Source organism: Ochlerotatus camptorhynchus, unplaced genomic scaffold, assembly GCF_037179485.1.
Source record: "Ochlerotatus camptorhynchus isolate MF236.1 unplaced genomic scaffold, CSIRO-AGI_Acam_v1.1 ptg000086l, whole genome shotgun sequence".
Taxonomy (NCBI): domain Eukaryota; kingdom Metazoa; phylum Arthropoda; class Insecta; order Diptera; family Culicidae; genus Ochlerotatus; species Ochlerotatus camptorhynchus.
Window position 1 is genome coordinate 1,570,680 of NW_027040576.1, and position 26,024 is coordinate 1,596,703.

Genomic DNA, 26,024 nt, shown 5'->3' on the forward strand with positions numbered 1-26,024 from the left:
TGTCCACTGAGCATGCATCTTTTCGTTCTCTACCTGTATCCGCTGGTGAGTAAACTTGAAACTATATGTGGAGATGATCTACACTGAACGAATTTGACATATTCCTGTTATGTGGAAGTCTAATAAATTTGCGCTATAATATAATCCATTGAAAATGATATGATTGAAAATGTGTCAGGTAAATTCTATATGAATATCTGATACATTTACAATGCTGATAATTTGGTAACTTTTATATGATCGTCATATGATAAATGAAAATCGATTAAATTATAATAATTAACTGAAATGGATTTGAAACCCATAAGCATAAGCTATACTTTTCACCACAATATAATATATGTGTCATAAATCAATCGAAGTAAAGTTTATGTGAAAATAACATGAAATTTACTTCTTCTTTTGACACATATATTTAATCGATTTCTAAAAATAAATTCGAAAAATAAACACCAGGCAGTGGGAGCTTTCACAGTTGTGCCTTTTTTTTATTGTAGCTGATTTGGGATTCGATCAAGATCTGTTGAGGTGTGATGCTTTCGGTGTCTGTGCTCGATTCCACTGGGCCACGGCTGACTTCAAGATTGAGCTCGTTCAAATAGCATGAAGTAAGAACAGCTCTCCCGACATGGAATGTAATGCAACTTTATGCTCGTTTTGCTAGAGTGAAGACAAATAGCACTGACAAATTTATGTTCCGTTTCGGTGGTGTGGTTTGTTCAAATCTTTCTTAATGCACCTGTGTGCAATAAATCAACGACTAAATTATATGATTTGATAGAACTGGCTCATGAAGTTCGAGTACTACTTAGGGCTGGAATCTGAATTAGCCGTGTAGAAGGCTTACAATTAGAATCATAGCAAAGTAAATATTACAGTAGAATCATTTTTTTTTTCAATCTCAATACATTCTTTTCTGGAACCAATTATCATATGAATGAGTGTACGTTAACATCGTTGAAAATTGTTTCAATAATTTATTAAGAACAATCATGTAAGATGTATTTTATTTGGAGCGATATTCATCCCAGAAAAACATGCAAAAACAAATGCTTGCTGTTGGATTTCTTAAAAGGCATTTCTATATGATCTGTTTACAATCTTTAAACGTCAAAAATCAAAGCAAGCTATTACAATGAGATATACATGTTTTCCTATACTGCAAAGTTAAATGACAGTCCAATAGTTTCTACATGTCTATTTACACGCGACATATCAACAAACGTCAAAAATCAGTAAAAGCAACTCCAATAAAATATACATGATTATCTTATAAGATATATATTTTAGTGAGCAATATTCATCATGAAAACAGGTATATTTTACTGAATTTTCTCATAGTGCAAACTTATATGATTTTCCATTAGTTTCTAGATGTCTGTTCCCACCCAACAGTTTTTCACCATGAAATATATCAGACAATATTCATATACTTCTTATCTTCGCTAACCACGTTCGAAGCAAAGTATTATCAAGTACTAAGTATGTGAAATTACGATAGAAATCATTCCATATCGCAGTCATAGTTTGTAAGTGATAATCCAATGGAATCTATCAATCATCACATAGAATGAATAAATATGCTGACATTGCTATGTTATAAGATGGATCCAATAAACGGTACATGTCGATTTGTTTCAGTGTAGTTGTCGCGTATGCCGACGACATCACCGTCGTGTGTTCATCCGTTCGGAAAATAGAGATGACGAGGGAACTCTTCTCTCGTTTTGAACGTGTATCTGGCGCAAAACTTAACTGGCAAAAAACGAAGGCAATCGACGTTGGTTTCGTAGAAGGAGACCCTATACTAATTCCGTAACTACAGTCGTGGAGTACAGTTAAGGTACTTGGCATTACTTTTGTCAATTCCATACGACTAATGGCGAAGCATAACTGGGATGCAGCTGTGGGGAGTTTTGCCCATCAAATCAGAGTTTATTTAACACGTTGTCTTACTCTGCATCAAAAAGTCATCTTATGAACGTGTTTATCATGACGTCAAGGATTTGGTATCTCTCGTCTATTCTTCCTCCATACAGAGTGCATACAGCTAAAATTACGTCGGCGATGGGCAGATTTCTATGGGGTGGAATTCCCACACGTATATCCAATGGAACAACTAACCCGCGACCGCGTGCACGGAGGTTTAAAACTTCAACTGCCAGCTATGAAATGTAAAGCGCTGCTGTTAAATCGGCATCTTTTGGAGATAGAGTCCCTGCCTTTCTCAAAACTCTCATCTTTCCCGTAAATCGTGCTCAGATCTGCATGACTGCTGATCTTCCGGATGTTAAACTGCTTTGTCAACAACACCGGCAACTAGCTCCTCAAATTCTGCAGAACCCATCCGTAGGAAAACTGGCGCAGGATCTGGTCAATTCTTCACTGGCGGAATTTATCGGCGTCAGAAAAAAGCAGTTTAAATCTTTTAGTGAATGGAAAAGGCAACTACCGTAAACTTCTACACACGATCCGTCACGCAGATGGTGAAAACTGCACACACTGTAACGCATCGATAGAGACACTACAACACAAATACAGCGAATGTGTTAGGGTCACTACTGCATGGACGTTAATGAACTCCTACGACCGTCACTGGATAACATTGAGAAAAACCATAGAATGTTATTATTAAAATTGTTCATAAACTTTATCACTTTTGTTAATAACGCTAAAGGGCCACCCACATTAGATCCGTTTGCGTTGCGTTGACGTAAATTTGACAGTTAGACAATAGATTTAGCTGTCACTTTGCCACAACGCGTCCGATCCGGATCTAATGTGCGTGGGCCTCAACACTATAGAAGATATATATGCTCTTGAACTCTATCTTAATATAAATGTAGATTGTTAATAGTTTAAAACCAAATTTGATACAAACCACAACATCAATAAATCTTACAAAAAAAAAAAAGTGCTGACCACGTTTTGCGTCCATTGCTGCAATGGAAGCGCTCTGCCTCCCGTTGGCGATACGGCCATACAATGAAACCACTGGAAGCAGAACCCTTTCTGTTGGAGGAAGCTTATTAGATAGCGGATAAAGTGTTTATTTTCTTGTACCTTTTGACTATAGTGATAATCTGTTTTTTTTAACAGTGAACAAGAATCAAAGCCTTATCGAATAAATTAATGAACAATAAGCAATAAATGTAATTTTACACTACTACATTCGAAGTGTTTTAAAAGGATATGGCTCTATTTGTTGTCTGTGGAATTGATTTATAGATTATTTGACAAGCGGCACCGGTGGTGTAGTGGTAAGCGTGATTGCCACTCACCCCAGCAGGCCTGGGTTCAATCCCAGTTGGCACCACCGGGATGTTCTGAGGCATAACATTTCTGATCACGGCTGTAGGGAAGTAAAGCCGTTCCCGAGCAAAGCTGAACATCAAATTGAAATCAAAATTTGCTGTTATGATGTAACTTATTTTGAATACTCCAGTTGATCTCATTTTGGTTGACTTAACGGTTAACACAGCAAAAATGAGAACAAAATTTTACACTGTTGAAGCAAACGGAAAACTAATCCTGCTTTCAATGAAATCAATTTGATTACTGATTTTGCATTCATAATATTTAACTGAATACGGGCCTAGAGTAAATGGTTACCATTTATGTTTCTCAAGCTGAAAGACTTAGGCTCCAATCTCACCGCGGGCAAGTCACGAATGACCTAAAATGTGTTAAACAAATCAGATAAACGATAATCATTAGTTCAACGACAGACGAATTTCAATTAAATTTTAAACAAGACGTAAACAACAGAACTTCAAGTTAAGTTGCTTTCATTTAAAACGTCTTGACTGCTAATTAAAGCACAATATGATATCAGACTTATGTCGCAACATTTGAAATCAAAATGAGTTTTCATTATGATAGGAACTGCACACTTTAATATCGATTTGCTTTCATTTTGTTAACCGACTTTGCTCGGGTTGTTCCCGGGTACATGAGCTAAGGGCTACCCACATTAGATCCGTTTGCGTTGTTTTGACGTAAATTTGACAGTTAGACATTAGATTTAGCTGTCACTTTGCCGCAACGCGTCCGATCCGGATCTAATGTGCGTGGGCCTTTAATGGGTCGATAAGTAGGGCCCAGGTGTGGAAGTTGCCTCCCTGGCGTCGGTAAGATTGGTGCTCAGCACGGAAAACAAGATCGACGGAAAACAAATCAAGGGAAAAAAAGGTTTTTTTGACTTAAATGTCCTATGTTAATTAACTAATGGAAAACAGATTATACGTGATTTTTGATCGATGATGAATGCAGAAGCTTGAAAAATTGGTTAATTATGCGATTTTTCATGGAACTCGAAGAGGAAAACATAAAACCGATTCGTCATCAACAATTATCAAAAATTCAAAATAAATTTAATTTGAAGCATTACTGTATTTCTGTACAATCAATACATTGTATATCGTCCTTGAGATAGAGTCACAAAACTGGTAAACAACTTAAGTCAAATTACGAACATCCAGCCAATAACATGTATTTATATGTAGCCTATGCCAGGTGCAAACTTTCCCCTAGTCCAATATTGTTCATATATATGCATCAACCTGCACAGCGAACACCACAGTGTATCATCCTAAGTTTTGCAGCCATGCACTGGGCGATTCTGCTACAACTTATCGAAAGCTTTGGCTGTATCGGTCCATCCATTCGCATCTCAACGGAACTGTGCGTTATAAACCCACTCGGTTCCAGTCCCCTTTGGTACGATGCACTGGACAAGATCCTCATCAAAACGAGCTGCCCTCAGGTGGTCATTTCGTCTGAATCCATCGTTTCGCTTTCTAAAATTTGCACGCTCATTTTGGTCCCACTGGCTAGGAAAAACGTGCGGAACACCACTGAAATATTGAGTCGAATGGTGCGATCGAAAAGTGTTGTTCGATTTTCGCCAGTTGTCTTTATTGGAACTAACGATAACCCAAGTTTCAGCATTGCCGCGTATCGATCATTGCTGCAGGGGTTCGGACTGGTTAAATCGATGTTGATCGAAGATTTGTCAGACAGTGAAACCATGTGTCAGTACAACTTTATAACGGATCAGTTTGAGGACGTTCGAGGAAGAAAGATGACAGATTTGCTTGAAGTTGATATTGTGGGGAATGTTCAGGGATATTTGCTCCGCAGTGATTTTTTACAAACCAATAATATGGACATAAGGAATGTGAGATGGTATTGGGAATCCTATTATTACCAAATGGTTGCCTTCGCAAGTCACGTGAACGCCACATTGGACTGGAATTGGACACCATTTCGTGGAAAAACAATCAAAGGGTATATCAAAAACCGATTCGACCTGTTATTGAAACGGCCTATTAAGAATGAAGTAAATGTTTTGAATGTAGTTCCAGAACATCGATTTGGAGGCATCTGCCTTCTTATACCGGAGCAATACATTGGACCGTACATCTTCTATCTTCACAAGCCGTTTGACTCAGCGCTGTGGATTATAATCGGTGCTGTGCTAGCTATTGGCTTTTTGAACAGATACATTTTTAAGTTGTCCATCAGGCTCAAAGCGATCGTCCCTCAGCGATGGTTGGAAGTCATAAAGCAAATGATAGTTTTAGCGGTATCATTACTGGAGTTCGTTCTGTGCGAAGCTTACCTTGTTAAAATGATATCTTTCATGTTGACAGTCAAACAGAAACCACACTTTCGGTCACTGGACGAGTTCAATCGATCTTCGATACCAATTTATATATTGGACAACCTGCCGGTGCACGACATAGTTCGTCAGTATTTTTCGGAGGATCGCCTTGTTTTTGACCCCAGCAATCGTGCAGCAAAATTTCCATTCAATCCAAAGTTTTCGTATCCGGTCCTCTGTGATACTGCCCATGAGACAATCGCGATGCCATGGAATCAAGATACGGTATCTAAAATGCTGAAATTTTACGTACTGAACGATCATATTCATCCGGATTTACGAGCGACGATCTTTTTGCCAAATAGTCCTTTTTTCATGAAGTACAAGCTAGTAGAAGGTTGGATCTTTGAAGCTGGATTGTGGAATGTTTGGGTTAGGGATTCGCAAAGGGATCCTTCCAGGTCATTGCAGCTTGATCATGACACATTGAGGTTCGAGGATTTGATTTCCTTGTGGTGGATTCTTTGCATAGGGGGAATAGTAAGCGGATTAATTTTCTTGTTTGAGTGTTTGACGTTCTATGGCATTGCCATACTGCACGGGAAAAAAAGAGTTCCCATATTCGTGAACCACAGCCGTGAACCATAGTTCACGGTGTATATTTGAGACAATTTTGTTCTGGATAGCTGGCCGTGATTTTTAGTTCACGGTCCGTTCCCGTTTTCGGGAACAGATTTTTTTCCGAGTGCATTCGAGAAAAATCAAACATTGCTTACATGTGCGCAAGCAGTGATATATGAAGTAAATCAATCCAATTGTTTTTTTTTTAGATGAGCTGTGTGTGTGATTTCAGAGTGTTTTTTAAAAGTTTGAATCTCTAAGAGTAACATGTTATGCATATTTTTTAGAATTTAATTGATTATCATCTATCGGTTCTAGTAAACCAACTATGTTGTCGATGGCAAAATATCACCCCAATTCAATAAATGACGCAACCATAATGCTTGAAACCAAAAAAAGAGTTATCATTAGCCCTCGTCATCATCCCTTTCCAGTTCAAATCCTGATCATCGCCATCGTAATCGCCGTTTCCGGTAATCATGTCCCGTTTCGAGAAAAGTTTAGCCTTCTCTGCGAAAAGTTTCTTCGGCGATTTCCCCCCTCCGATTCCCGGAACTTGAAGCATAGTAAATAGAGTAGAATATCCCCAGTTAAAAATAAACCGAAGTGACTCGCTTTCGTTAACAAACTACCGTCGTGGCATAGTGCAGTGTGCTGCGCACCACCACCGCCACCAGTGCCATGGACCGTTTGGGGCGGAGGAAAAGTTTCAACCAAGACGTCGTGTTTTTCTTTATCCTGATTACTTCTGTGTAGCAGTTGGAAAATAACAACCCAGCATTGTCGGCTGGCTCCGGTTGGAAGTGTAGCGAGGGAAACTTGAAGACATAATCGGAGGAAAACTATACGCTCGTTAGTTTTCCGCTGACTGCGGGGGTAATGGAGGACGAAGGCGGATGGTGGAACGGAAAACATTGAAAGAAATAGTATGGTGTAAGTGTTTTATATAGTTCCTGGAAACGGTTGGAATGAAAGAATGAAAAACCTGTAGTTGATCAGGCTGAGGCGAGAGCTCAGAAAAAGTTTTTTTGGACGGAGAAAAATCGTTCCCTAGCATTTCGTCGATTGGGTGGGGGAACTGATTATGGAGTTAAATTATTAACAGGGAAAAATTCGGTGTACGAAAATAGCAAATGATTACTTTTGCAACAGATGACGAAGTTTTGGCTTGAAAAACTTATTATTGATTAATATTGTTAGTGCGATCTGATGATTGCAATTTTGACTTATGCAAACGGTCAAATTCCAATTTATCAAAAGATTCAGTTCCAGTAAGTTTGATTATTGTATTTGATGAAATAAACGAATTGAGCCTTCCCGGACATGTTCTGGTGCCCCTGATATGATATGATCCTCCAGAAGAACAAAAAATTGGGTGACATATCAACGTGACATATTGAGTATCGACATATCTCGACAAGCATTGAACCTAATTGTTGCTAGCTGGGTCAGACCTGTAATTGACATCATATTCATGCAAAATGAAAAGTGGCAAAATGACAAAAACTAAATGTTCTCTAAACCACTCTTATTAGTCCACAAAAATAATAAAAAACGTTAAGGGTTATGTCCAAAGCACGGCAGCATTGTTGACGTAAAACTGCGAGATTATTTTTGCTACTCCATTCAATAACGCTTCGCTCCTTCTGGACAATTACAGCTCAGCCACTCTTTCTCAAATCAATCATGTTATTAAGCGGCGCTGGTGGTATAGTGGTAAGCGTGATTGCCTCTCACCCCCGCAGCCCCTGGGTTCAATCCCAGTCGGCACCGCCAGGATGTTCTGAGGCATAACATCTCTGATCACGTCTTCCTTCGGAAGGGAAGTAAAGCCGTTGATCCCCGGTTCATGAGCTGATGGGTCGATTAGTAGGGTCCAGGTGTGGGAGCTGCCTCCCTGATGATGTCCGTCATCTTGGATTCCAAAATGGCTGCGGACATCGAGTTTTGATATCCACACGTCCTCCTCATTCCAAAAATACTCATATTGTTGGGTAATCCATGGTATTTCTCAAACCGACGGCCACCATCTTGGATTCCAAAATGGCGTCTTGCATCGAGATCCGGCCTCTAAACGGTCCCCTGTTCTGGAAATATTCACATTGCACAGCAACATCATATATGGGTAGGCTTTCGTGACATAGCAAATTCAGGATATTCACATGTACACTAGCGCCACGTAGTGTGAGAGTTCTGAACTAATATGACCACCATCCAAAAGAACTTAATCACCTGAACAGCTTTGCTCAAGACAGTAACCTTCTATAAAGCCAGGATATCGAGATACATAATGTACAGGAAGTTCATGTGCACACTTGCGCCTCGTAGTGTGAGAGTTATAAACTAATATGGCCACCATCCGAAATGACTTGGTGACCTGTACAACTTTGCTCATGACAGCAACTTTCTACATGACCAGGATCACGAGGAATTCTATGTTGCATCCAAATTCTATATGATATAGCGCACGTCATAAGTAATATGAAAGTGCAGCGGCTCTAGTGGCGTAGTTCCCAATTAAACCTGAAACGAATGCACAGTGGTCCAGGATTGAAATTTAGCAAGACAAAAGTCCATAGTACTTTTTTTTTAGGATTTAGGCGTTTGGTGTCTTCAGTGAAGTCTTTCTTCTTAAAACTATTCTTTTTTGGTGCCTTCAAACATTAGGGTGATCCTTTAATTTTTCAAAATCCAAAAACTAACTTTCTTTTTTAAAAAAATAAAGACACACATTGTTGAAAGAAATTGTTGGTGAGTTAATTTCAAGCAACTTTGTTGAAAAAGGTTTTTTTGCATCTCTTACCGTTTTCATTTAAGAGATTTTTGTTCTGAACTGCGTTAGGGTGCACCCAAAAAAATCAGTTTTTCAGCTCTTACTGTTTTATTTCAAATTCTTCGAAAAAAAAAAACTGTTTTCAAAGAACTTTTAGAACTCGTCAAAATACAAAACTTTGTTAAAAAACTAAAATCTGTATCTCTCTATTATCAAAAGATATTGAAGATTTTCTATACAAAATAGGCCCTTTTCAAATGTCAACCACTCAAAATGGGGCAAACGTACAGACATTTTTTAGCCATCTTTTGAAAGGGCATACTTTAGTGTGGGAAAACTGGAGATACTTTTTTTTTATCTTAAGTTAAACTTATTTAAGTTCACTCACATTTGCAATTAAATTAGGTAATAACTCCTTCTAAAATAGAGGAAGAAACGATATTTTAAAAGAAAAACTTGTGTCTCGCTAAACTACAAAAGTATTTCTAATACTTTTTTTATGTAAAATTGTAAATTAACCGAAAACAGTCAAAAAATAGTTTTCAGAGGACCAACCAGGCGGCAAATTTTAATGTGTTAGTAATTCTAATCCTTTGCTTAGTGTACTTTTTTTTCCTTATTTCTCGTCTTGTTTTTCTTCTCCTTCTTCTCTCGTGTGAATGCAGGTTATTTATAATATAACACTATCAGTGCTCCAAAAGAGCGTTCCGATAATAAGCTTATGTTCTTCTTTCGTTATGCTCTGCAATCTGTTTCCTAATACCTATTTGGTTTTCTTCATTCTATACGCTGAATGACGTTGGAGCAAGGTCAAACTGGAAAGTGTTCAGATTAAATGCGGTCATATTAACGGTACATGCTTTTTTACGTGCGTTTCCAACGCAACGTATATCAACCCGAATATTGGTTTAGGTGCAATGTAACATTGACAGATTCTCTTCGTCGGCTTTCTCTATTGTTAATAACTTGGCTACAAAACCATTACTTGTCCTGTTTTTGGTTAGAGATGGTAGATAATAACTACTTTTATCGCACTGCGCGTTGTTAACAACTAAAAATGACTTAACATCGCTGTGGGGGTGCAAAGAGAAAATCGACGAAGAGAATCTTTCTATGTTACATTGGACCTAATGCAATGTTCGGGTTGAAACAACAGTTAAGGGGGTAGTACACTTTAAACGTCCAAAATGAAAGGCATTTTCTTTAATTTTTTTAAGCCATAACACACTCAGGGAGGGCAAATATGTTATAACCCATTTATTAGTCATCCTTCGAACTACAATTTGTATTTTTTTAACTCGATTGGCGTTTCCCCGTGGCCGGTGCACCAGGTCGCGCGGGCGTCCTCGCGTGGAAGTCGGAAAACGGCGTGGGAAAATACTCCTTTCCATGTGATCCTGGAACATAAATCGAACAAAAATCCTGATTAGTAATGAAATTTGGGTTAGAAATACGTATTCCGATTTTTTAAAATTAATTTTTTCAAAAGTTGTGGCCTTAGGAAAAAAAAGTCCATTTTTCACCCTAAAAATGCTTACAAAATCGTGGATTAAAAATCCATTTTTGACAAAATCGAAAATGTGGATACGTATTTCTAAGCAGAATTTAATTCTGAACAAGAAAACCTAGACAATATCCAAATTTGATGATAACTGGTTAGAGTTATTTCCCACGCCAGTTTGAAAAACCCCGTTTAGAGATAAACGCGTTTAAAGATAAAAATGCTCTCTCAGCGCGCCGGTACATGATTTAGGAAATCGCTTCGTAAAGCGGTAACGAATATTCTGGCGGACTTGGAGTCTTTTCTAAATTCAAGTATACATCCCAAAGAACATTTTAAGCTAAAATAAATGTTTTTTTTTTGAAAAATCAAAGTGTAGTCCCCCCTTAAATATTTGTCTGCTTATGTCAGTGGATTCAGCACGTGTTTAGCATAGCAGGCTGGTTAAAAAACACTAGGTTATTGTTATTTGTTCGCGAAAGTTCAATAGGCTTGTTAATATTGAAGATATATTTTTGAGGTTGCTTTTGACATCTGACCCCCAGGTTTCCCTTAGAAATAGAGCTTCACCAAATCAATCTACTTTTGAATTACCAGATAATGCAAAAGCGGATTAGATTAGTATTATTTTTAATTTTATTTAAATATTTTTTTTTTAGTTAATAAGGAATAAGAACACTTAGTTAGATAAGAAAAAAAAACATAACATACAAAAAAAATTCGAACGAATGCTGAACACGACGTATTCAAATGATAATCTCCTTTCAAACCTACTGAACAACTTTCTATATTACAAGAAGCTAAAAATTTTTCGGGCAGTCATTTCATAACCTTTTCTTGACTGTTTCCTGTTAATTGACAGTTTTACATAAAAAGGTATTAGAAAGACTTTTGCAGTTTAGCAAGACACACGTTTTTCTTTTAAAATATCGTTTCTTCCTCTATTTTAGAAGGAGTTATTACCAAATTTAATTGCAAAAGTTAGTGAACTTAAATAATTGTAACTTAAGATAAAGAAAAAACGTATCTCCAGTTTTCCCATATAATATACACTAAAGTATGACCTTTCAAAATATGGCTAAAAAATGTCTGTACGTTTGCTCCATTTTGAGTTATTAATATTTGAAAATGGCCTATTTTGTATAGAAGTTCTTCAAAATCTTTTGATAGTAAAGAGATGCAGATTTTATTTCTTAAGCAAAGTTGTGTATTTTGACAAGTTCTAAAAGTTCTTTAAACCTGTTTTTTCGAAATATTTGAAATAAAAAAGTAAGAGCTGAAAAACTGATTTTTTTGGGTGCACCCTAACGCAGTTCAGAACAAAAATCTTTATAATGAAAACGGTAAGAGATAAAAAAAAACTTTTTTTTAACAAAGCTGCTTGAAATTAACTCATCAACAACTTCTTTGAACAATGTTTGTCTTTATTTTTTTAAATAAGAAAGTTAGTTTTTGGATTTCAAAAAATTAAAGGATCACCCTAATGTTTGAAGGCACTAAAAGAAGGATAGTTTTAAGAAGAAAAACTTCACTCAAAACACCAAACTTCTAATCCTAAAACAAAAGTACTATGGACTTTTGTCTTGCTAAATAGAGTTAGATAATCCACCACAGCCCCTATTACTGAAAATCCCATTATTCGCCGATAGCCCAGCAAGGATTCCTGACTAATTCAAACTCATATTGTTGATTGCACGAATTTTTAGACTTCTGCGAGAAGATTTCAGTGACAGTTATGCTTGCGCACTCACTAATACTACTTAATCCTTATGACAGACAGTGCAGCAGCAAACCATCAAAACCAAAACAAAACAAAATAAAATTTCTCACGATCTGTCAAATCACAAGCCAACTAGACTATCCAAGACAAGGAGAGGAGGTCTGGCAATGTGCAGCTTGTTGTTTTTTCCTTCGCTCGCATTCGAATGGAACAGTGAGTTTGACGTCACACTTTTTGTTAAATGGTAACAGTAGGGGAATGAAAGAGACTATAAAATTAGCATTGCCCGATCTTTCTCTTTGACATAGCTAGGCTACGTTTGTGTGAGTAAGAGATAGGTGTACGCTGGGTGTGCAAAAATATTCAAGAAAATTTCTGCACAGTTGTCTAAGAAGGTGCAAAATGCGCAATAGAATTATCACAGACAAACAGACATAACACTCGCAAGTTGTTCATCGAACAAGCATTTAACGGACAATTTAAAAGTATCATAGTTGGTAGTACCGCCACCTGTGGCGCGCATAGTCAATTCCCTTGCGTTTGACGTTTACACACTACCGCCATCTGTTCAGTGTACTACCCACCACAGTGTACTCAACAGATGGCGGTAATGTTTTTGCGACGATGTTTTACATTGAGAAATATTCAATGTGTTATGTCTGTTTGTCTGTGGAATTATGATAAGTTAACTGCTATACAACCAAAACTTGTCATACAAAGGTAACATAATTTTTTGTAGAACATGTACATCCTCATTTGTAAAATCACTATCAGAACTGGTCCTATGACGAAAAAATGTGGAAACCCAGAAAAATAGGGAGGTTGAGGAGCATGGATGATGATGGATAATATTTCAAAAGGTCGTATCTGCATTGATCGATTTTTTAAGACTTTCTCTTATGATAACGCGCTATTATCGCCACATAGATTGATAAAAAGTGTTCTTATCTAACATCCAAAACGTCGAATACAACAGGGAAAGGTTTTTCAGCTGAGTGATTAACGAAAGAGAAAGTCGATGAAGGGAATCGATAAATGCATATAGGACCCATTGAAATGTTTATCTAGAAATCTAGATTGACTTTGGAATAGGTTATAAAGAGTGTCCCACATAAAATTGCATCATGGAATAAACGTTGTAGAAAATTACCTATGGGGTATTTTCTCTTGAACATTTGGGTAGAAGTAGTTTAGAGTGCATTGTTTACACTGCATTTTTATCGCTGTCAGTTTTTCGAAAGTGGAAAAAATGGCGTCACCCGAAAAGCAACGTCGCGAATTGATTTTGCGCAAGCACCTGGAGAAGCCTCAACTCTCTCATCGGGACATCGGAAAACAACTCGAAATCGTGCAGTCAACGGTGAGTCGTGTGATTAAACGGTACTACGAAACTCTGCGGTGGATGTTCTATTGGTGATCAGGATCACAAACGTTTCGTGAAAGCGGATAAGCGGAATCCCAACGCTTCGGTCAGGGATGTGGCCAAAAAGTTGAATCTGTCCAAGTCTTTCGTTCAGAGAACCAAGGACGGGGAGGGACTGCATAAGTACAAAGTGCAGAAGGCTCCAAATGTGACAACGGGGTCACTTTCGTACCTAAGGAAATGAATACCCCCCCCCCCAACAACGCCCGGGAACTAAGGCCCACTCAAAAATACTGGGCTATTATGAAGCAGGCACTAAGGAAGCATCCCAAGGAAGTCAAATCTGAGGAAGACATGAAGAAAAAGTGGGTTTCCGTACAGAAGAAGCTGCAGCCAGATGTTGTACAGAACCTTATGAATGGAGTTAAGCGTGAGGTGCCAGCGTATGGTTATGGTATTGAAGTTGAATGAAATCACTATGCCAAATGCTTACTACTGGGCTATATTTTATTGCCTGAAAGATTGAAAAGGATCGTTTAACTAGGTAATTTTCTACAGCGTATTTCAAAATGCAATTTGATGTGGGACACCCTTTATGTCCATGGTAGTCATTGGAAGTGCCCAGGACCTCACTGGTCTTGTTTTAGGAACCTCGGATGAAACTGAAACCAAGGCAAATAAAAACAAAACATGGGAACTAATTTTCTCAACATATAATCAAATCGAGATTGTCCTGTGATATTAATAGCCTAATTTATTTATCTAGATAATATCAAAATCGAGATTGTCCTGGGTAGCAAAGGTTCTTAACACCTGCCCGGTGAATCAATATGGGCTTTACATTAGAATGCAAAATGACTCACTCACAAAATGTTACATTTATAGCACACATTTACTAACTGAGGACGGGCTTGGCCCTACTGGTAAGCATCCATGCCTCTCACGGCAATGGTCACGAGTTCAAATTTCACGCCGGGACAAGTAACGAACGACCTAAAATGTGTTAAAGTGATTATAAATAAAAAAAAACTAACTATCCACAAAGTGACACTACAACACAGTAATTGTTAACTCAACGTCTCAGGACTGCATGTCTCAAATATTTAAATGCATTGAATCCAACATTACCAGCAATTGCAATCGCTATCAAAATAAAACCACACGCAGCTAACCATGCATCCTTCAAAACCCTCAACAGCATTTCCCGATGACTGCATCCGATCTCCAACAGAAACATCCCACAACCAAGTCCACCGCCAATCGGCAAAATCCACCAAATTGAAATCAAATCCTCAAACCGTAGAACCTTATTCTCGATCTCGTCCACTCGGACAATACTCCCGAGCAACATATCATGCCAATGGTTCCAAATGCCACCTTCAAACACTCGATCGTGAACCTCCTTGAAGCGAGCACCGAAAAGATTCAGGTGGAACAGCACATGAAAGATCGGAATCGAAGCGACTCGTTCCTGTAGAGTATAGAATGGGGTATCTTCTTCGCCCAGCCATGTTTTTATGATCTCTGGCGAGTTGACGACTGACTCAACGAAATCGCACGGTAACAGGTAGCTTTCGTTCGCGTGAATCTTGGTCAGTTGCGCCTTTGGACGGATGATCAATTGATTTCTGCCGAAGAGGTTTTTGAAGATACGAAAAGGTACGATGTCTGGCAAGGACACTGGAATGCTAAGTTGATTGACCTCCTCCAATGTACGCAGTTGGGGTTCATACCGAGTGCTTAAGACAAATGTGAGAAGCTCCGCTGAGTAGAGTTCACAGAGTATGAATTTGAGTATGAACAGGGATAGCAACATAAGACGTTCGATTCGGTTGACGTTGTTCGATGGAGATACTCCGAAGTAAAGATGACACAATATGGCGGGTCTTCCGAGAAAATGGCCCACGACCGATGCTGCCAGGTTGATTGTAAGTAAGGTGATCCAGAGTTGAGTACTGAATGGCTTCATCAGATGGTAAAAGTAGGGCTTAATCTCACGTTCAGGTACCATCAAACACAGTCCGTATCTATGGTGATCGGGAATGGATTCAACCTGGACATAAGGCATTGGGAGGTGCGAGACCAGGTGGACTTGGTTCTTTTTAATCCACTCAAATTGAGGTATGTAGTCTGGAGATCTGATCCAGCTTAAGGATGCATTGACGTGCAGAACGAAGGTGTTAATCAGGTTGAAATAAGGATTGATGAATGACTTGTTCTGAATGCTGAACTGTAGAGCTCGTACCGATTGTTCTACTTTGAACAATTGCTGGTGAAAATTCTTCAATTTGTGTTGATCCATCAATTTGAGAACATCAATTTGATTGTGTAGTTCAGCTACTTCACCAGTGAGCGCGTTAAAACCGTACATGGAAGCAGCCCATGTATCAGATGTCACAAATAGCACGGAGTTTACCACGTTAAAATTGGTTGCAAACATTTTATAAAAGGTCACATACATTTTTTGCATGTGCTCGTGTAAGGAATGGCCAACAAAAATAAAAACTGCAAATCGTTGACTCTGCCGATACTGTATCATGTGTTTCATGGAATAACCGATCTTGTGCATATCTGAATGCAAAAGTGTAACCAGTACTATTGAACAAAATCGTGGCGTAGCTGATTCCATATTTGGTTGAATGAACGTCATCGGGTGTTTATGGATGTTATTTGAAACGAAATGTTGAAAAAGTTTGTTCGATTTCAGTGCTTCCGGCACAGCATTGCTGATGCAAATCTCCGAATCTTCATTGAGAAACCACTCGGGAGTGATCCAAAGACCGTTCATTGGTACAAATATTCCAAAGAAAAGCTGCAAGTGCAGCAGCGTTCCAGGGAAACACATTTTCACTTGCGGTTGCAAACAAACTGAAAACCACGTCATCTAGCTATGAATATGAATCGCAGTAAATCAAAACAAGGCTGGTGTCGTTCACACTGCACATATCAGTAATTTACCCCGTTGGTAACTGTTATCTAAATACCACTTTCAACAAATCGCAATATGATGCAAATAGAAATCATAGAAATTGATTGCTATTCCAAATAAACACCTTAAACTGAACTGCTGCTTGCCCCGAATGATCCGTATATGGCTAATAAGTATATTAGTTCGACTGCTCAAACTATGTCTAAGTTGCTGGGTTTATACAAGGCCTTTGTTTGTATCAATTCAATTTCGAGAGAATTCAATCAGGTGGCATTCGGATAATAGAATTTTGGGCAATTTGAATGACCGATTAAAGGCGGTATTTATATCACGATGGAGATATCTATTCGATCAGCCCTATTCCAAACGGCTACTTGGTAAACAGCAATTATATAAAGCTTCATTTATGCGAAATATCCTTCATGCCAAACGACCATTATGCTAAACGTTCATTATGCGAAACGTTCCGCCCCCGTTCATTGGAGCGCCAAACCAATATCAGAATAGCAACGAAAAATGTGGCTCCAAACATAATTCCATGTCCACGAAAGCAGCAGCAAGCAGCGCCCTCGGTACTTCTTGTCGGCAGAAACCAATGTATTTTAAATTAGATTTTAATATTTTATCAAGCGAAACACAATAGAACGTGCGCACGTGTTCCTCGCCCTCGTCATCGTCGGCGTCTTTGGGGGTTTTGTTCACTGTTCCTGGAAGTGTAGCTTGGCCTGCTGGGAGACCCAACATGCTGAAGGTCATTTCAAGTTGCACAGGGCACTGACTGTGGGGTAAAATTGTTAATCGACAAATGCAAGAGATGTGGCTTTTCTTGATTGATTGTATAATTGAATTATCACTAAATTTTTAAAGATTATCATATCATATCATCTATGTCAAAGCAAATATGATTTATTTCATTGTGGACAATACGTCTCCCACTGATTCTGTCGTTCATTTGAACTGCTGAATGCAGGAAAGTAGCTCAATCCTCTCGCAAATGGCCGTCAACTCCGTTGTGCAGTGGCCGTCGTTCCAGGTCCAAAAGAATTCCTCCTCTGTCCAGTAGTGCAGCACGACACAATGTTCATCGTCTTTGTTTGGCTCACCGCTCTTCCACTTGGCAAAGTTAACCCGCTCACCGGTGCCGTGCCAAATGAACGTACCCTTTAGACCCAAATCACTTGCTCCGAGCCAGCCTCCGAAGTAGGCCTGCGGATCAGTTTGGGTGGCTTTGGCTTCCCGAACAACTACCTCGTGTTTCAAGGGAGAATCGATGATGGCCAGCCGCATTCCCATCTGATGGCAGTACTCGTTTGCTTGGAACCAGTTTTTCTGTGCAAAACAACGAAACACAAAGCATGAATGTAGTTCTATTGACACTTCTCAGTAACTTACCTTATAAGCCGAAAAATGGAACTGATTCTCAGCCGATGAACAGTGCAGTTGAGAGAAAAGCGGAAGCAAAATCAAGAGCAAGGTATTTGAATTCGTCAACATCGTGACACACTTAGTCAATCGAGTTTAAAGCAGCGAGCAGTGCACTATGTGTGTGCTCCAAGCGAGTCTATCGAAGAATGATCCGATGAGGCGGGAATTTTGATGTTTAGTGAAATCTAAACAAAACAAGTTTTTGTTTGTTTGTGGGGATTTTCAAATGCGATCAACTCAAGATTGTGGCATTGAAGCATCACAACTACAACAATCGTTATCATATTCAACAGAGCTTGACTTAATGGTCTTCCGATTGCCGTGCCTGCAGAGTACGGTGGGATTTTAAGGCTCAATATACTTTTGAGCATTTTAGGAAATTTCAAACACAATTTTTGGACGAACCGCTTTCTGTTGCTAAAACCTGTTGCCATTGCATTCTTCATGCCATTTAACATAAGATGCCGGCAGCTTTTCGCAATCTGATTTGATGCACCTAAATAAACTGGATTTGAATATTCGAAAATATACCAAAGTAAATTGCACCTTAACACTCAAGCACTGACGCTGTGACACTTTGTACAACACATGTGGACTTTCCGTTACAATTGAAGTCACCTATCGAAAACAACGTGTATTCCACGAGGAAACGGTTTTAACCAAAATAACATAATTTGTGTTTACTGTAATACCCTAAATAGCGCGTTAAAGTAGGACATTGTAAATCAAATCCGCGTAACTGGAACACGTGATATGTTGGGATGGTGATCCTGGCCATATATAAGCTTACTGTCTTCTGCAAAGTTGCTTAATAAGTCAACGCCTTTTGATTGATGGACAGAAGTTCTGAATTATCTCAGTACGCGGCGCTAGTGTGCAAGTGAACTTGTTAAATATGCTTTATCTTGGGATCCTGGCTGGTGTTTCCATATTCTGGCCATTTTTGGCTACCCAGTAATCGGGAAACAGTTGGTGGCACTTCCCGGAAATTCTTGGGAATTTGTAAATATTTCCATCCGGTGATGAACCGTTAAGTCAAGGCTTTTGTTACACATATGGCGCTGAATTATAAAAATCACCGTAAAGAAATTTGGAGAACTGGGAATAATACGCTTTTGATGCATATGTATTCAGGTCAAAAAAAGTTGACGAGAACCTAAAGAAATCATTCATGGACTTTGTCGTTCACTTTTGTCCTGGAAGTTATTGTTAAACAAGAAACAATTAAATAAAAAAGGAATTTTGCAATACATTTTTAAGCGCTTTACTAATAGTCCCCAGAGGACCAAAAAAATCAAATTTGAGAGAGAAAATTCTTTATCACGAGCAGTCACTTTCAATCGAAAATCGTCAAGCGACGATGAAGCTGTCAACCATCCCTTTCAATTGAAAGTCATTCTGTTTTCTCTTCGAGCAGATCCCCGTCAACCAGCGTTGCCAGATATACCGATTTATCGGTATTTATACCGATTTTCGAACTAGATACCGATATTCAGATAAGATTCCTCAGAATACCGATTTTTGAAATTGTATACAGGGAAGCTCCGTGAACATCAGGATAGATCAAATAATTTCAAGAAAATGCTGATATTTTAAAGGATTTCCGAGAAACTCAGCCAATATTCGACAAATTTAGGAAACGTAAGGGAAGTGACATGACCATTAGAACATTGTGAGAACATTTTATGGGAAATTCCGTGCTTTTTAATGACAGTGCCGAGAACTAAAATTTTAAAAATTGAGAAGATCAGAGATCTTCAATGCTAATGATACAATAAATTCAAGAGAATTGTGAGAGCACTTAAAAAAATCGTAATCTTCAAGAAAGTCCAGATACCTTCAAAGATGATTATAGATATTCAGGTAGCCTCATTATAATCCGAGTATGTACTAGGAGGATGATCAGAGAACTCTAAAACAGCCCCATTAACTTCAAGAAAATTACAAGAACTTTTAAGGAATTGCGTGAAATTATGGAATATTCCTAAGTGCATTTCATATATGTTCCGAAAACTTCAGGGGCATTGCGGGGTCTTTGCTGGATCATTAGAACATCCCCCAGAAATCTCTTTCTTCCGGAATTATGTCCTTGTTTCCTTCGACAGTTCTTTAAGCGCTCTGGCTTCCGAATTTCTCCAGAAGTTTCTTGCAATCTACCTTAGGAAGTGTCTGCCAGCGTCTTCAGGACGTTTCTTCCGTCTTCTTCTGGAAGTGTGTCCATAAGCCATAGGTTTTCGACTTTTATTGGAAGGTGTTTCCGAGCTTCTTCTGGTTTCCCCTAGAACTGGCTACTTCTGGAATTTACTCCCATTTTCCGAAACTTTTATGGCTTCCTTTGGATTTTGTTTATGGTTTCTTTGAATATTCACTAGAAGTTTCTCAATTCTTGTCCTGGTAGTTTCCGGATGTTTCTCCAGCTTTTCTTAGAAGTTTCATCAAATTTCTTCCCGAAGAACTTCTTTCTTCTTTATCTAGATTTTCCTTCAGAAGCAGTCCAAAAGTTAAAATTTTCGCTTTCAAAAACAGCTCAGATATAAAATAAATTAAAATATTAAATACCGATGAATACAGATTTTTTTTTAAACTTTGATATCGATAAACTTTAAAACAATCTGGCAACGCTGCCGTCAACATCAACAGAACCACTTTCGATCAGTTTTTATGCACAGAGAAGAAAAAAAAATACCCTTATTTTAAGTTCTTTTTACTTAATTTTGGGTAATTTTGAGTTTTGCATCCCACTCTCACTTTTTGTTGTTGTCAAAAACGGAACGAGAGATTCGACTTTCTCATGACTATCGTCCAATAAGCTACTAGTGAGTTTTTTAGATATTCTCAAATTTGAGTAAATTGAACTTAATTTTGGGTAGAAAATACTCACGAGTAAATAATTATTTTTTCCGTAGTCAAATGCAAACTACTATAAGCGGTTTACAGAAAATTAGCTTATTGAACAGAACATGGGAGATGAGTGAAAAGAACTTTATTTTGGGTAATTTTTCGGTTCCGTGTGCTGTTTGTTTTGGCTTGACTCGTGTTCATTTCTTCTTTCAATGTCAAATGAACTTACTTTTGCATTGAAGCGAAACTGTTCGATCCAAATTCGCACAGTTTTTATGACTTTTGTTGATTGTTCACTCGGTTCTTTTAAGCGTGTGCGCATAGATATGTGCACGTGGATGTTAAATTTATCATTGTCGGGTGGTTTGTTTACCCATCGATATGGGTATTTTTTGAATCGGGGTGACGCCTAGAGACCGAAAATTAATATGCGACGGCATTTTGAAATCCAAGATGGTGGCTTCCAGTTAAAAAAAAGGTGGTAAATGCTGTTAAATACTTATCAATAAAGGTATTTTTGGAATTGGGATGATGTCTAGAGGATGAAAATCGATATCCGATGCCATTTTGAAATCGAAGACGGTGGCTTCCGATTTACGAAAAAATGGAAATACATTCAAATACACATCAATATTGGTATTTTTGTAATCGGTATGAAGTCTAAAGATCGAAAATTGATATACGACGCCATCTAGAAATCCATGATAACCGATTTCAGATTAAGTGGGAAACACTGTCAAATACCCATCAATATAGGTATTTTTTGGAATGGGAATGGCGTCTAGAGGCCGGAAATCGGTATCCGACGCCATTTTAAAATTCAATATGGCGGCTTCCTATTTCAGAAAACATGGGAAATGCTGATGCCGTCCCATTAATATGGGTATTTTTGGAATCGGGGTAACGTCTGGAGATTTGAAATTAATATCCGACGCCATTTTTAAATCCATTATGGCGGCTTCCGGTTTGACAAAAAGTTGTAAATTCAATCAAATACTCATTCAAACGGTTTTTTTTAGAATCAGAAATCTAGAAGCCGGAAATCGACATCCGACGCCATTTTGTAATGCAAGACGGCGGCTTCCGATTTGCGGAAAAGTGTTAAATATCCTAAAATATGATTATTTTCAGAATGAGGATGAGACGTAGATGCCGAAAATTGATGTCACGCCGTCTTTAAATCCAAGATTGCGGTTTTGGCTCAGAAAAACTGTGAAATACTGTCTAATACCGATCATTGTGGGTTTTTTTTTAATCTGGCTGACATCTAGAAGCCAGAAATCGATGTCCGACGCCAGCTTGAAATTTAAAATGGAGGCTTCCGATTTCAGCAGAAGTATCAAACAGCTTACAAATGGCATCGAATATCGATTTTCAGCATCTACGCGTCGTTCTCGTTCCGAAAATACCCAGATCTTAGGGTATTTGACACTTTTGTGAAACCCGATGACCGCCATATTGGATTCCAAAATGGCATCGGATATCGATTTTCATATTGTAGGGTATTTGACACTTTCTGAACCCTAATGGCCACCATATTGGATTCCAAAATAGCGTCGGATATCGATTTTCGGCATCTACGCGTACCCTGTTCCGAAATAACCATATTGTAGGGTATATGACACGTTTTACGAAACATGATGGCCACCATCTTGAATTCGAAAATGGCGTCGAATATCGATTTTCGGCATCTACGCGTCGTCCCCGTTCCGAAAATAACCATATTGTAGGGTTTTTGAGACTTTCCCTGACCTCGATGGCTGCCATCTTGGACTCCAGAATGGTCTCGTTAATTTAATTTTCGTTTAAAAAAAATATATTTTTATTACATGTAATCCACGGCAACCAATATTGTGCGGATACTATATTTTGATACCTACGTCGTCAGGTCGTGACAAGTCGACTGAGCCCCGAACTGAAGTGAAAGTGGAAAAAAACGAAGGAAGCAGTTTTCGAGTCATTCATTGCGTCAATTGAAATAAGTCTTTGCTTCAAATGAAATGAACTGAAGCACTTGACGAACGAAACAAGTGATAGTCCAGTCATGTTTGAAAAGCGGAATGTTCACGATGACTTACACGAAAATTATATTGCTCGAAATACGAGTTCAATCTCTCAGCATGCCATGTATTTTGATGACACTCAATTTGTGATTTCCCTCTCACAGACTACAAAACAGAGAACCTGACACTGCAAAACATGTATGAATTTAGATTAACATCCGAAGACCCGCCTTTTTCACATATTCTGCACGATACTTTCTGCTCCACCCCTTTAATAATTAAAAAAAAAAAAAAAAACGACGGGAAATCCTGTCAGGAGCGGGGCATAGAAAGTAATTTTTGTGCCCTAGTAATCTGGATGCGCGTCCAAAAACTCCCATAAATTGCGTCATTCATGCATTAGACTATCGATGTTTCAAAATGTAGGTGTGGATATCTTACGTCCTAGGCTTACAACAAATGTAATGACTGTTCTTAAAGTGAAATGTAGCATGCAAATATGTTTTTCCAGAATAAATATTTTCGAATAAAACCTTCACGAGATGATCCAGCCACACCAAAGTGATTCCAATACACAAGCCTGGCAAAGATCCTATCAGTGCCAAAAGCTATCGCCCCATCAGCCTCTTGTCTTCCATCTCGAAGCTATTCGAAAAATTGATACTCAGCCGTCTGTTGGTGTTTTCGAATGATAATAACATCTTTCTCAAAAAGCAATTCAGGTTTAGGAAAGGCCCCTCTACCATCCACCAACTCGCAAGGGCTACTAACATCATCAAGCGGAACAAGTCCGTTTCCAATACATCTGCCATGGCATTGTTGGACGTCGAGAAGGCGTTCGACAATGTCTGACATGATGGTCTAGTGTACAAGCTGCATCGATACAACTTTCCACTCTACCTCGTGAAGATCATCAAAAACTACTTGTCGGGCAGATCATTCCAGGTCTACTTGAACAATGTCCCCTCTGATACGTTCAACGTTGATGCAGGGGTCCCTCAGGGTAGCCTGATTGGGCCTATACTATTCAACATTTTCACGTCAGACGTTCCTCCCCTGCCGGGTGGTGGTATCCTGTCTATGTTCGCAGATGACACCTCCATCATCTATAAGGGTCGAGTGATCCGTGCTCTGGCGAGTAAACTACAATCAGGCCTGGATGTTTTATCCGACTATTTTAAGAGCTGGAAGATTTGTATCAATGCAGCTAGAACACAAACCATTCTGTTTCCAGCTTGTTCCGCCTGCTAACGTCAAGATCCATCTTGATAGCACTCCCATTGAATGGTCGAGTGAAGTAGTCTACCTTGGTCTCACCCTCGAAAGCAAATTGCTATTCCGATCCCATGTGGACAAGACATCCACCAAGTGTAACATCTTGATCAGGTCGCTCTACCCTCTGTTAAACAGGAAGTCCACCCTGTCCCTCAAAAACAAGCTTGCTGTCCACAAGCAAATCATTCTGCCGGCTATTGAGTATGGTATGCCAATCTGGGAGAGTTGTGCTAAGTGCCACCACTTAAAGCTTCAGAGGATCCAAAACAAGATCCTCAGAATGATCCTTAACAGTCCACCGCGAACTCGTAATTCTGAGATTCACCACCTGGCCGGTCTTCGAACACTCGAGGAGCGAAAGACTTTCACACTGGAAAGGTTCAGAGTCGCCTGTCTGCGATCAAACCACCAGATCATTCGTGATTTGGCAACCTAGCTTAAGTAGTTAGGTGCTCAAGTAGGTAGGTTATCAAATTTTTAAATTCAAACCAAAACAATCCAACAAAGGGTATCCTGTAAATTAGCGCTAAACGCAATCATCACATTAGAATAACCAATTACAAGAACAAAGATGAAGAGCCAAAGGCTGGAAGAGTAGTACTTTTCTACTACTCTTCCAGCCAGCAGTACAGTTCGGTCTTTGCTCGCTCTGTCGAGTTGTTCGATAAACCTATAGTTTGTTACAAACGTTCGCAGATATATTGCACGTCGCGTCGTCAGTAGTGTCGGTCGCTTCGCGTGATGGGAAGACAGCGCTCCCGGAGCAGACTTCGTGACCAAGCGGAGAAGAAGAACAGTGGTGAGGGTAGCTCGGTACCTACCTCAAATAGGTACGCTACTCTTCCCACCGATGTTGGGAATAACAACCCAGTCCCGGTGAGGCGGACGAAAAAGAGGAAGAAGAATCAGGGACAGTCCGATGGTACGAGCGGACGCGACGATGTTACCGCGACGAACGCCAGCGACATCGGTGATTTCGGCGGCGCCGTCGAAACCGAGAATTCTGCCGGCCCGAGTGCGGCGAAAGTCAAGCTTCCTCCACTGGTGGTGAAGGTAGTGCCTCTCAAGACGCTCATTGGTGATTTCGCATCGCTGGGCATCGCAGCTGAGTACAAGATCAGCAGGATCGGCACTAAGGTGATGCTCCGGACGAAAGCGGAATACAAAATCACCGTCAAATTTCTGAAGGATTCCAAGACGGAATACTTCACGCACGACATCCCCGGTGAGAAGCCTTTCAAGGTAGTCATCAGGGGTCTACCGAATGTTGATCCCAAGGCGATCGAAGAAGAACTCAAGTACCGGTACAAGCTGGCCCCAACCACTGTCTTTCGGATGACGAGGAGAGACGAAAACGTTAAGACGTACCGGATTGTCTTTTCCTGGTGCACTTCCAGAACGGAACGGTGACGCTGAATACGCTGCACGCTATTCGCTCAATGTACTCCATTATCGTACGATGGGAGCCGTACCGTGGAGGCCATCGCGATGTGACCCAGTGCCAACGATGTCTGAACTTTGGACACGGCACTCGCAACTGCAACATCAAGCCACGCTGCAGCAACTGCGCTCACGAACAAGCCACTTCTGACTGCCCTGCGGATGGAGCCGTGGCGTTAAAATGCGCCAACTGTGGTGGTGCACATCAAGTGCTTTAAACGCGAGGACTTCAAACTCATCCGAAAACAGGCGGCAACTAATAACCAACTAGGACGCAAGAAGGACTAAGTCCCGGCATTACGGACGGAGGATTTCCCACCTCTTCGTGCTCCTCAGCAAAGGCAAGCGAATTCGCGGGTGCAATCCGCCCAAGCAACCTCTGGTGATTCTGCTGGCCAAAGCTCTCCATCCCCCCTGGATTCTGGAGACAACCAACAGCGCAAAACAACAACCCCGATATGTTCTCAGCGGATTAACTGATGGGAATTTTCGTCAACATATCCGGTGTTCTTCGTAAGTGCCGCAATA

General features: G+C 39.5%; 1 protein-coding gene across 1 annotated transcript; it reads right to left on the minus strand.

Annotated features, from left to right (window-relative positions):
• Positions 1-17,447: 17,447 nt before the first annotated feature.
• Positions 17,448-18,006, minus strand: LOC135698433 (C-type lectin 37Db-like). Its single transcript, XM_065218412.1, has 2 exons — positions 17,905-18,006; positions 17,448-17,841 (listed from the first exon to the last, which is right to left on the minus strand). Exons 1-2 carry the CDS (start codon positions 18,004-18,006, stop codon positions 17,461-17,463), a joined length of 483 nt encoding a protein of 160 aa, XP_065074484.1. The 3' UTR covers positions 17,448-17,460.
• Between the last annotated feature and the right edge of the window lie 8,018 nt (positions 18,007-26,024).

Excerpts from the sequence above, each read along its gene's own strand:
- LOC135698433 (XM_065218412.1), bottom strand. The coding sequence starts at position 18,006 with ATGTTGACGAATTCAAATACCTTGCTCTTGATTTTGCTTCCGCTTTTC. Across the intron at positions 17,842-17,904 it reads TCCATTTTTCGGCTTATAAG|AAAAACTGGTTCCAAGCAAA; the intron begins GTAAGTTACTGA and ends TGTTTTGCACAG.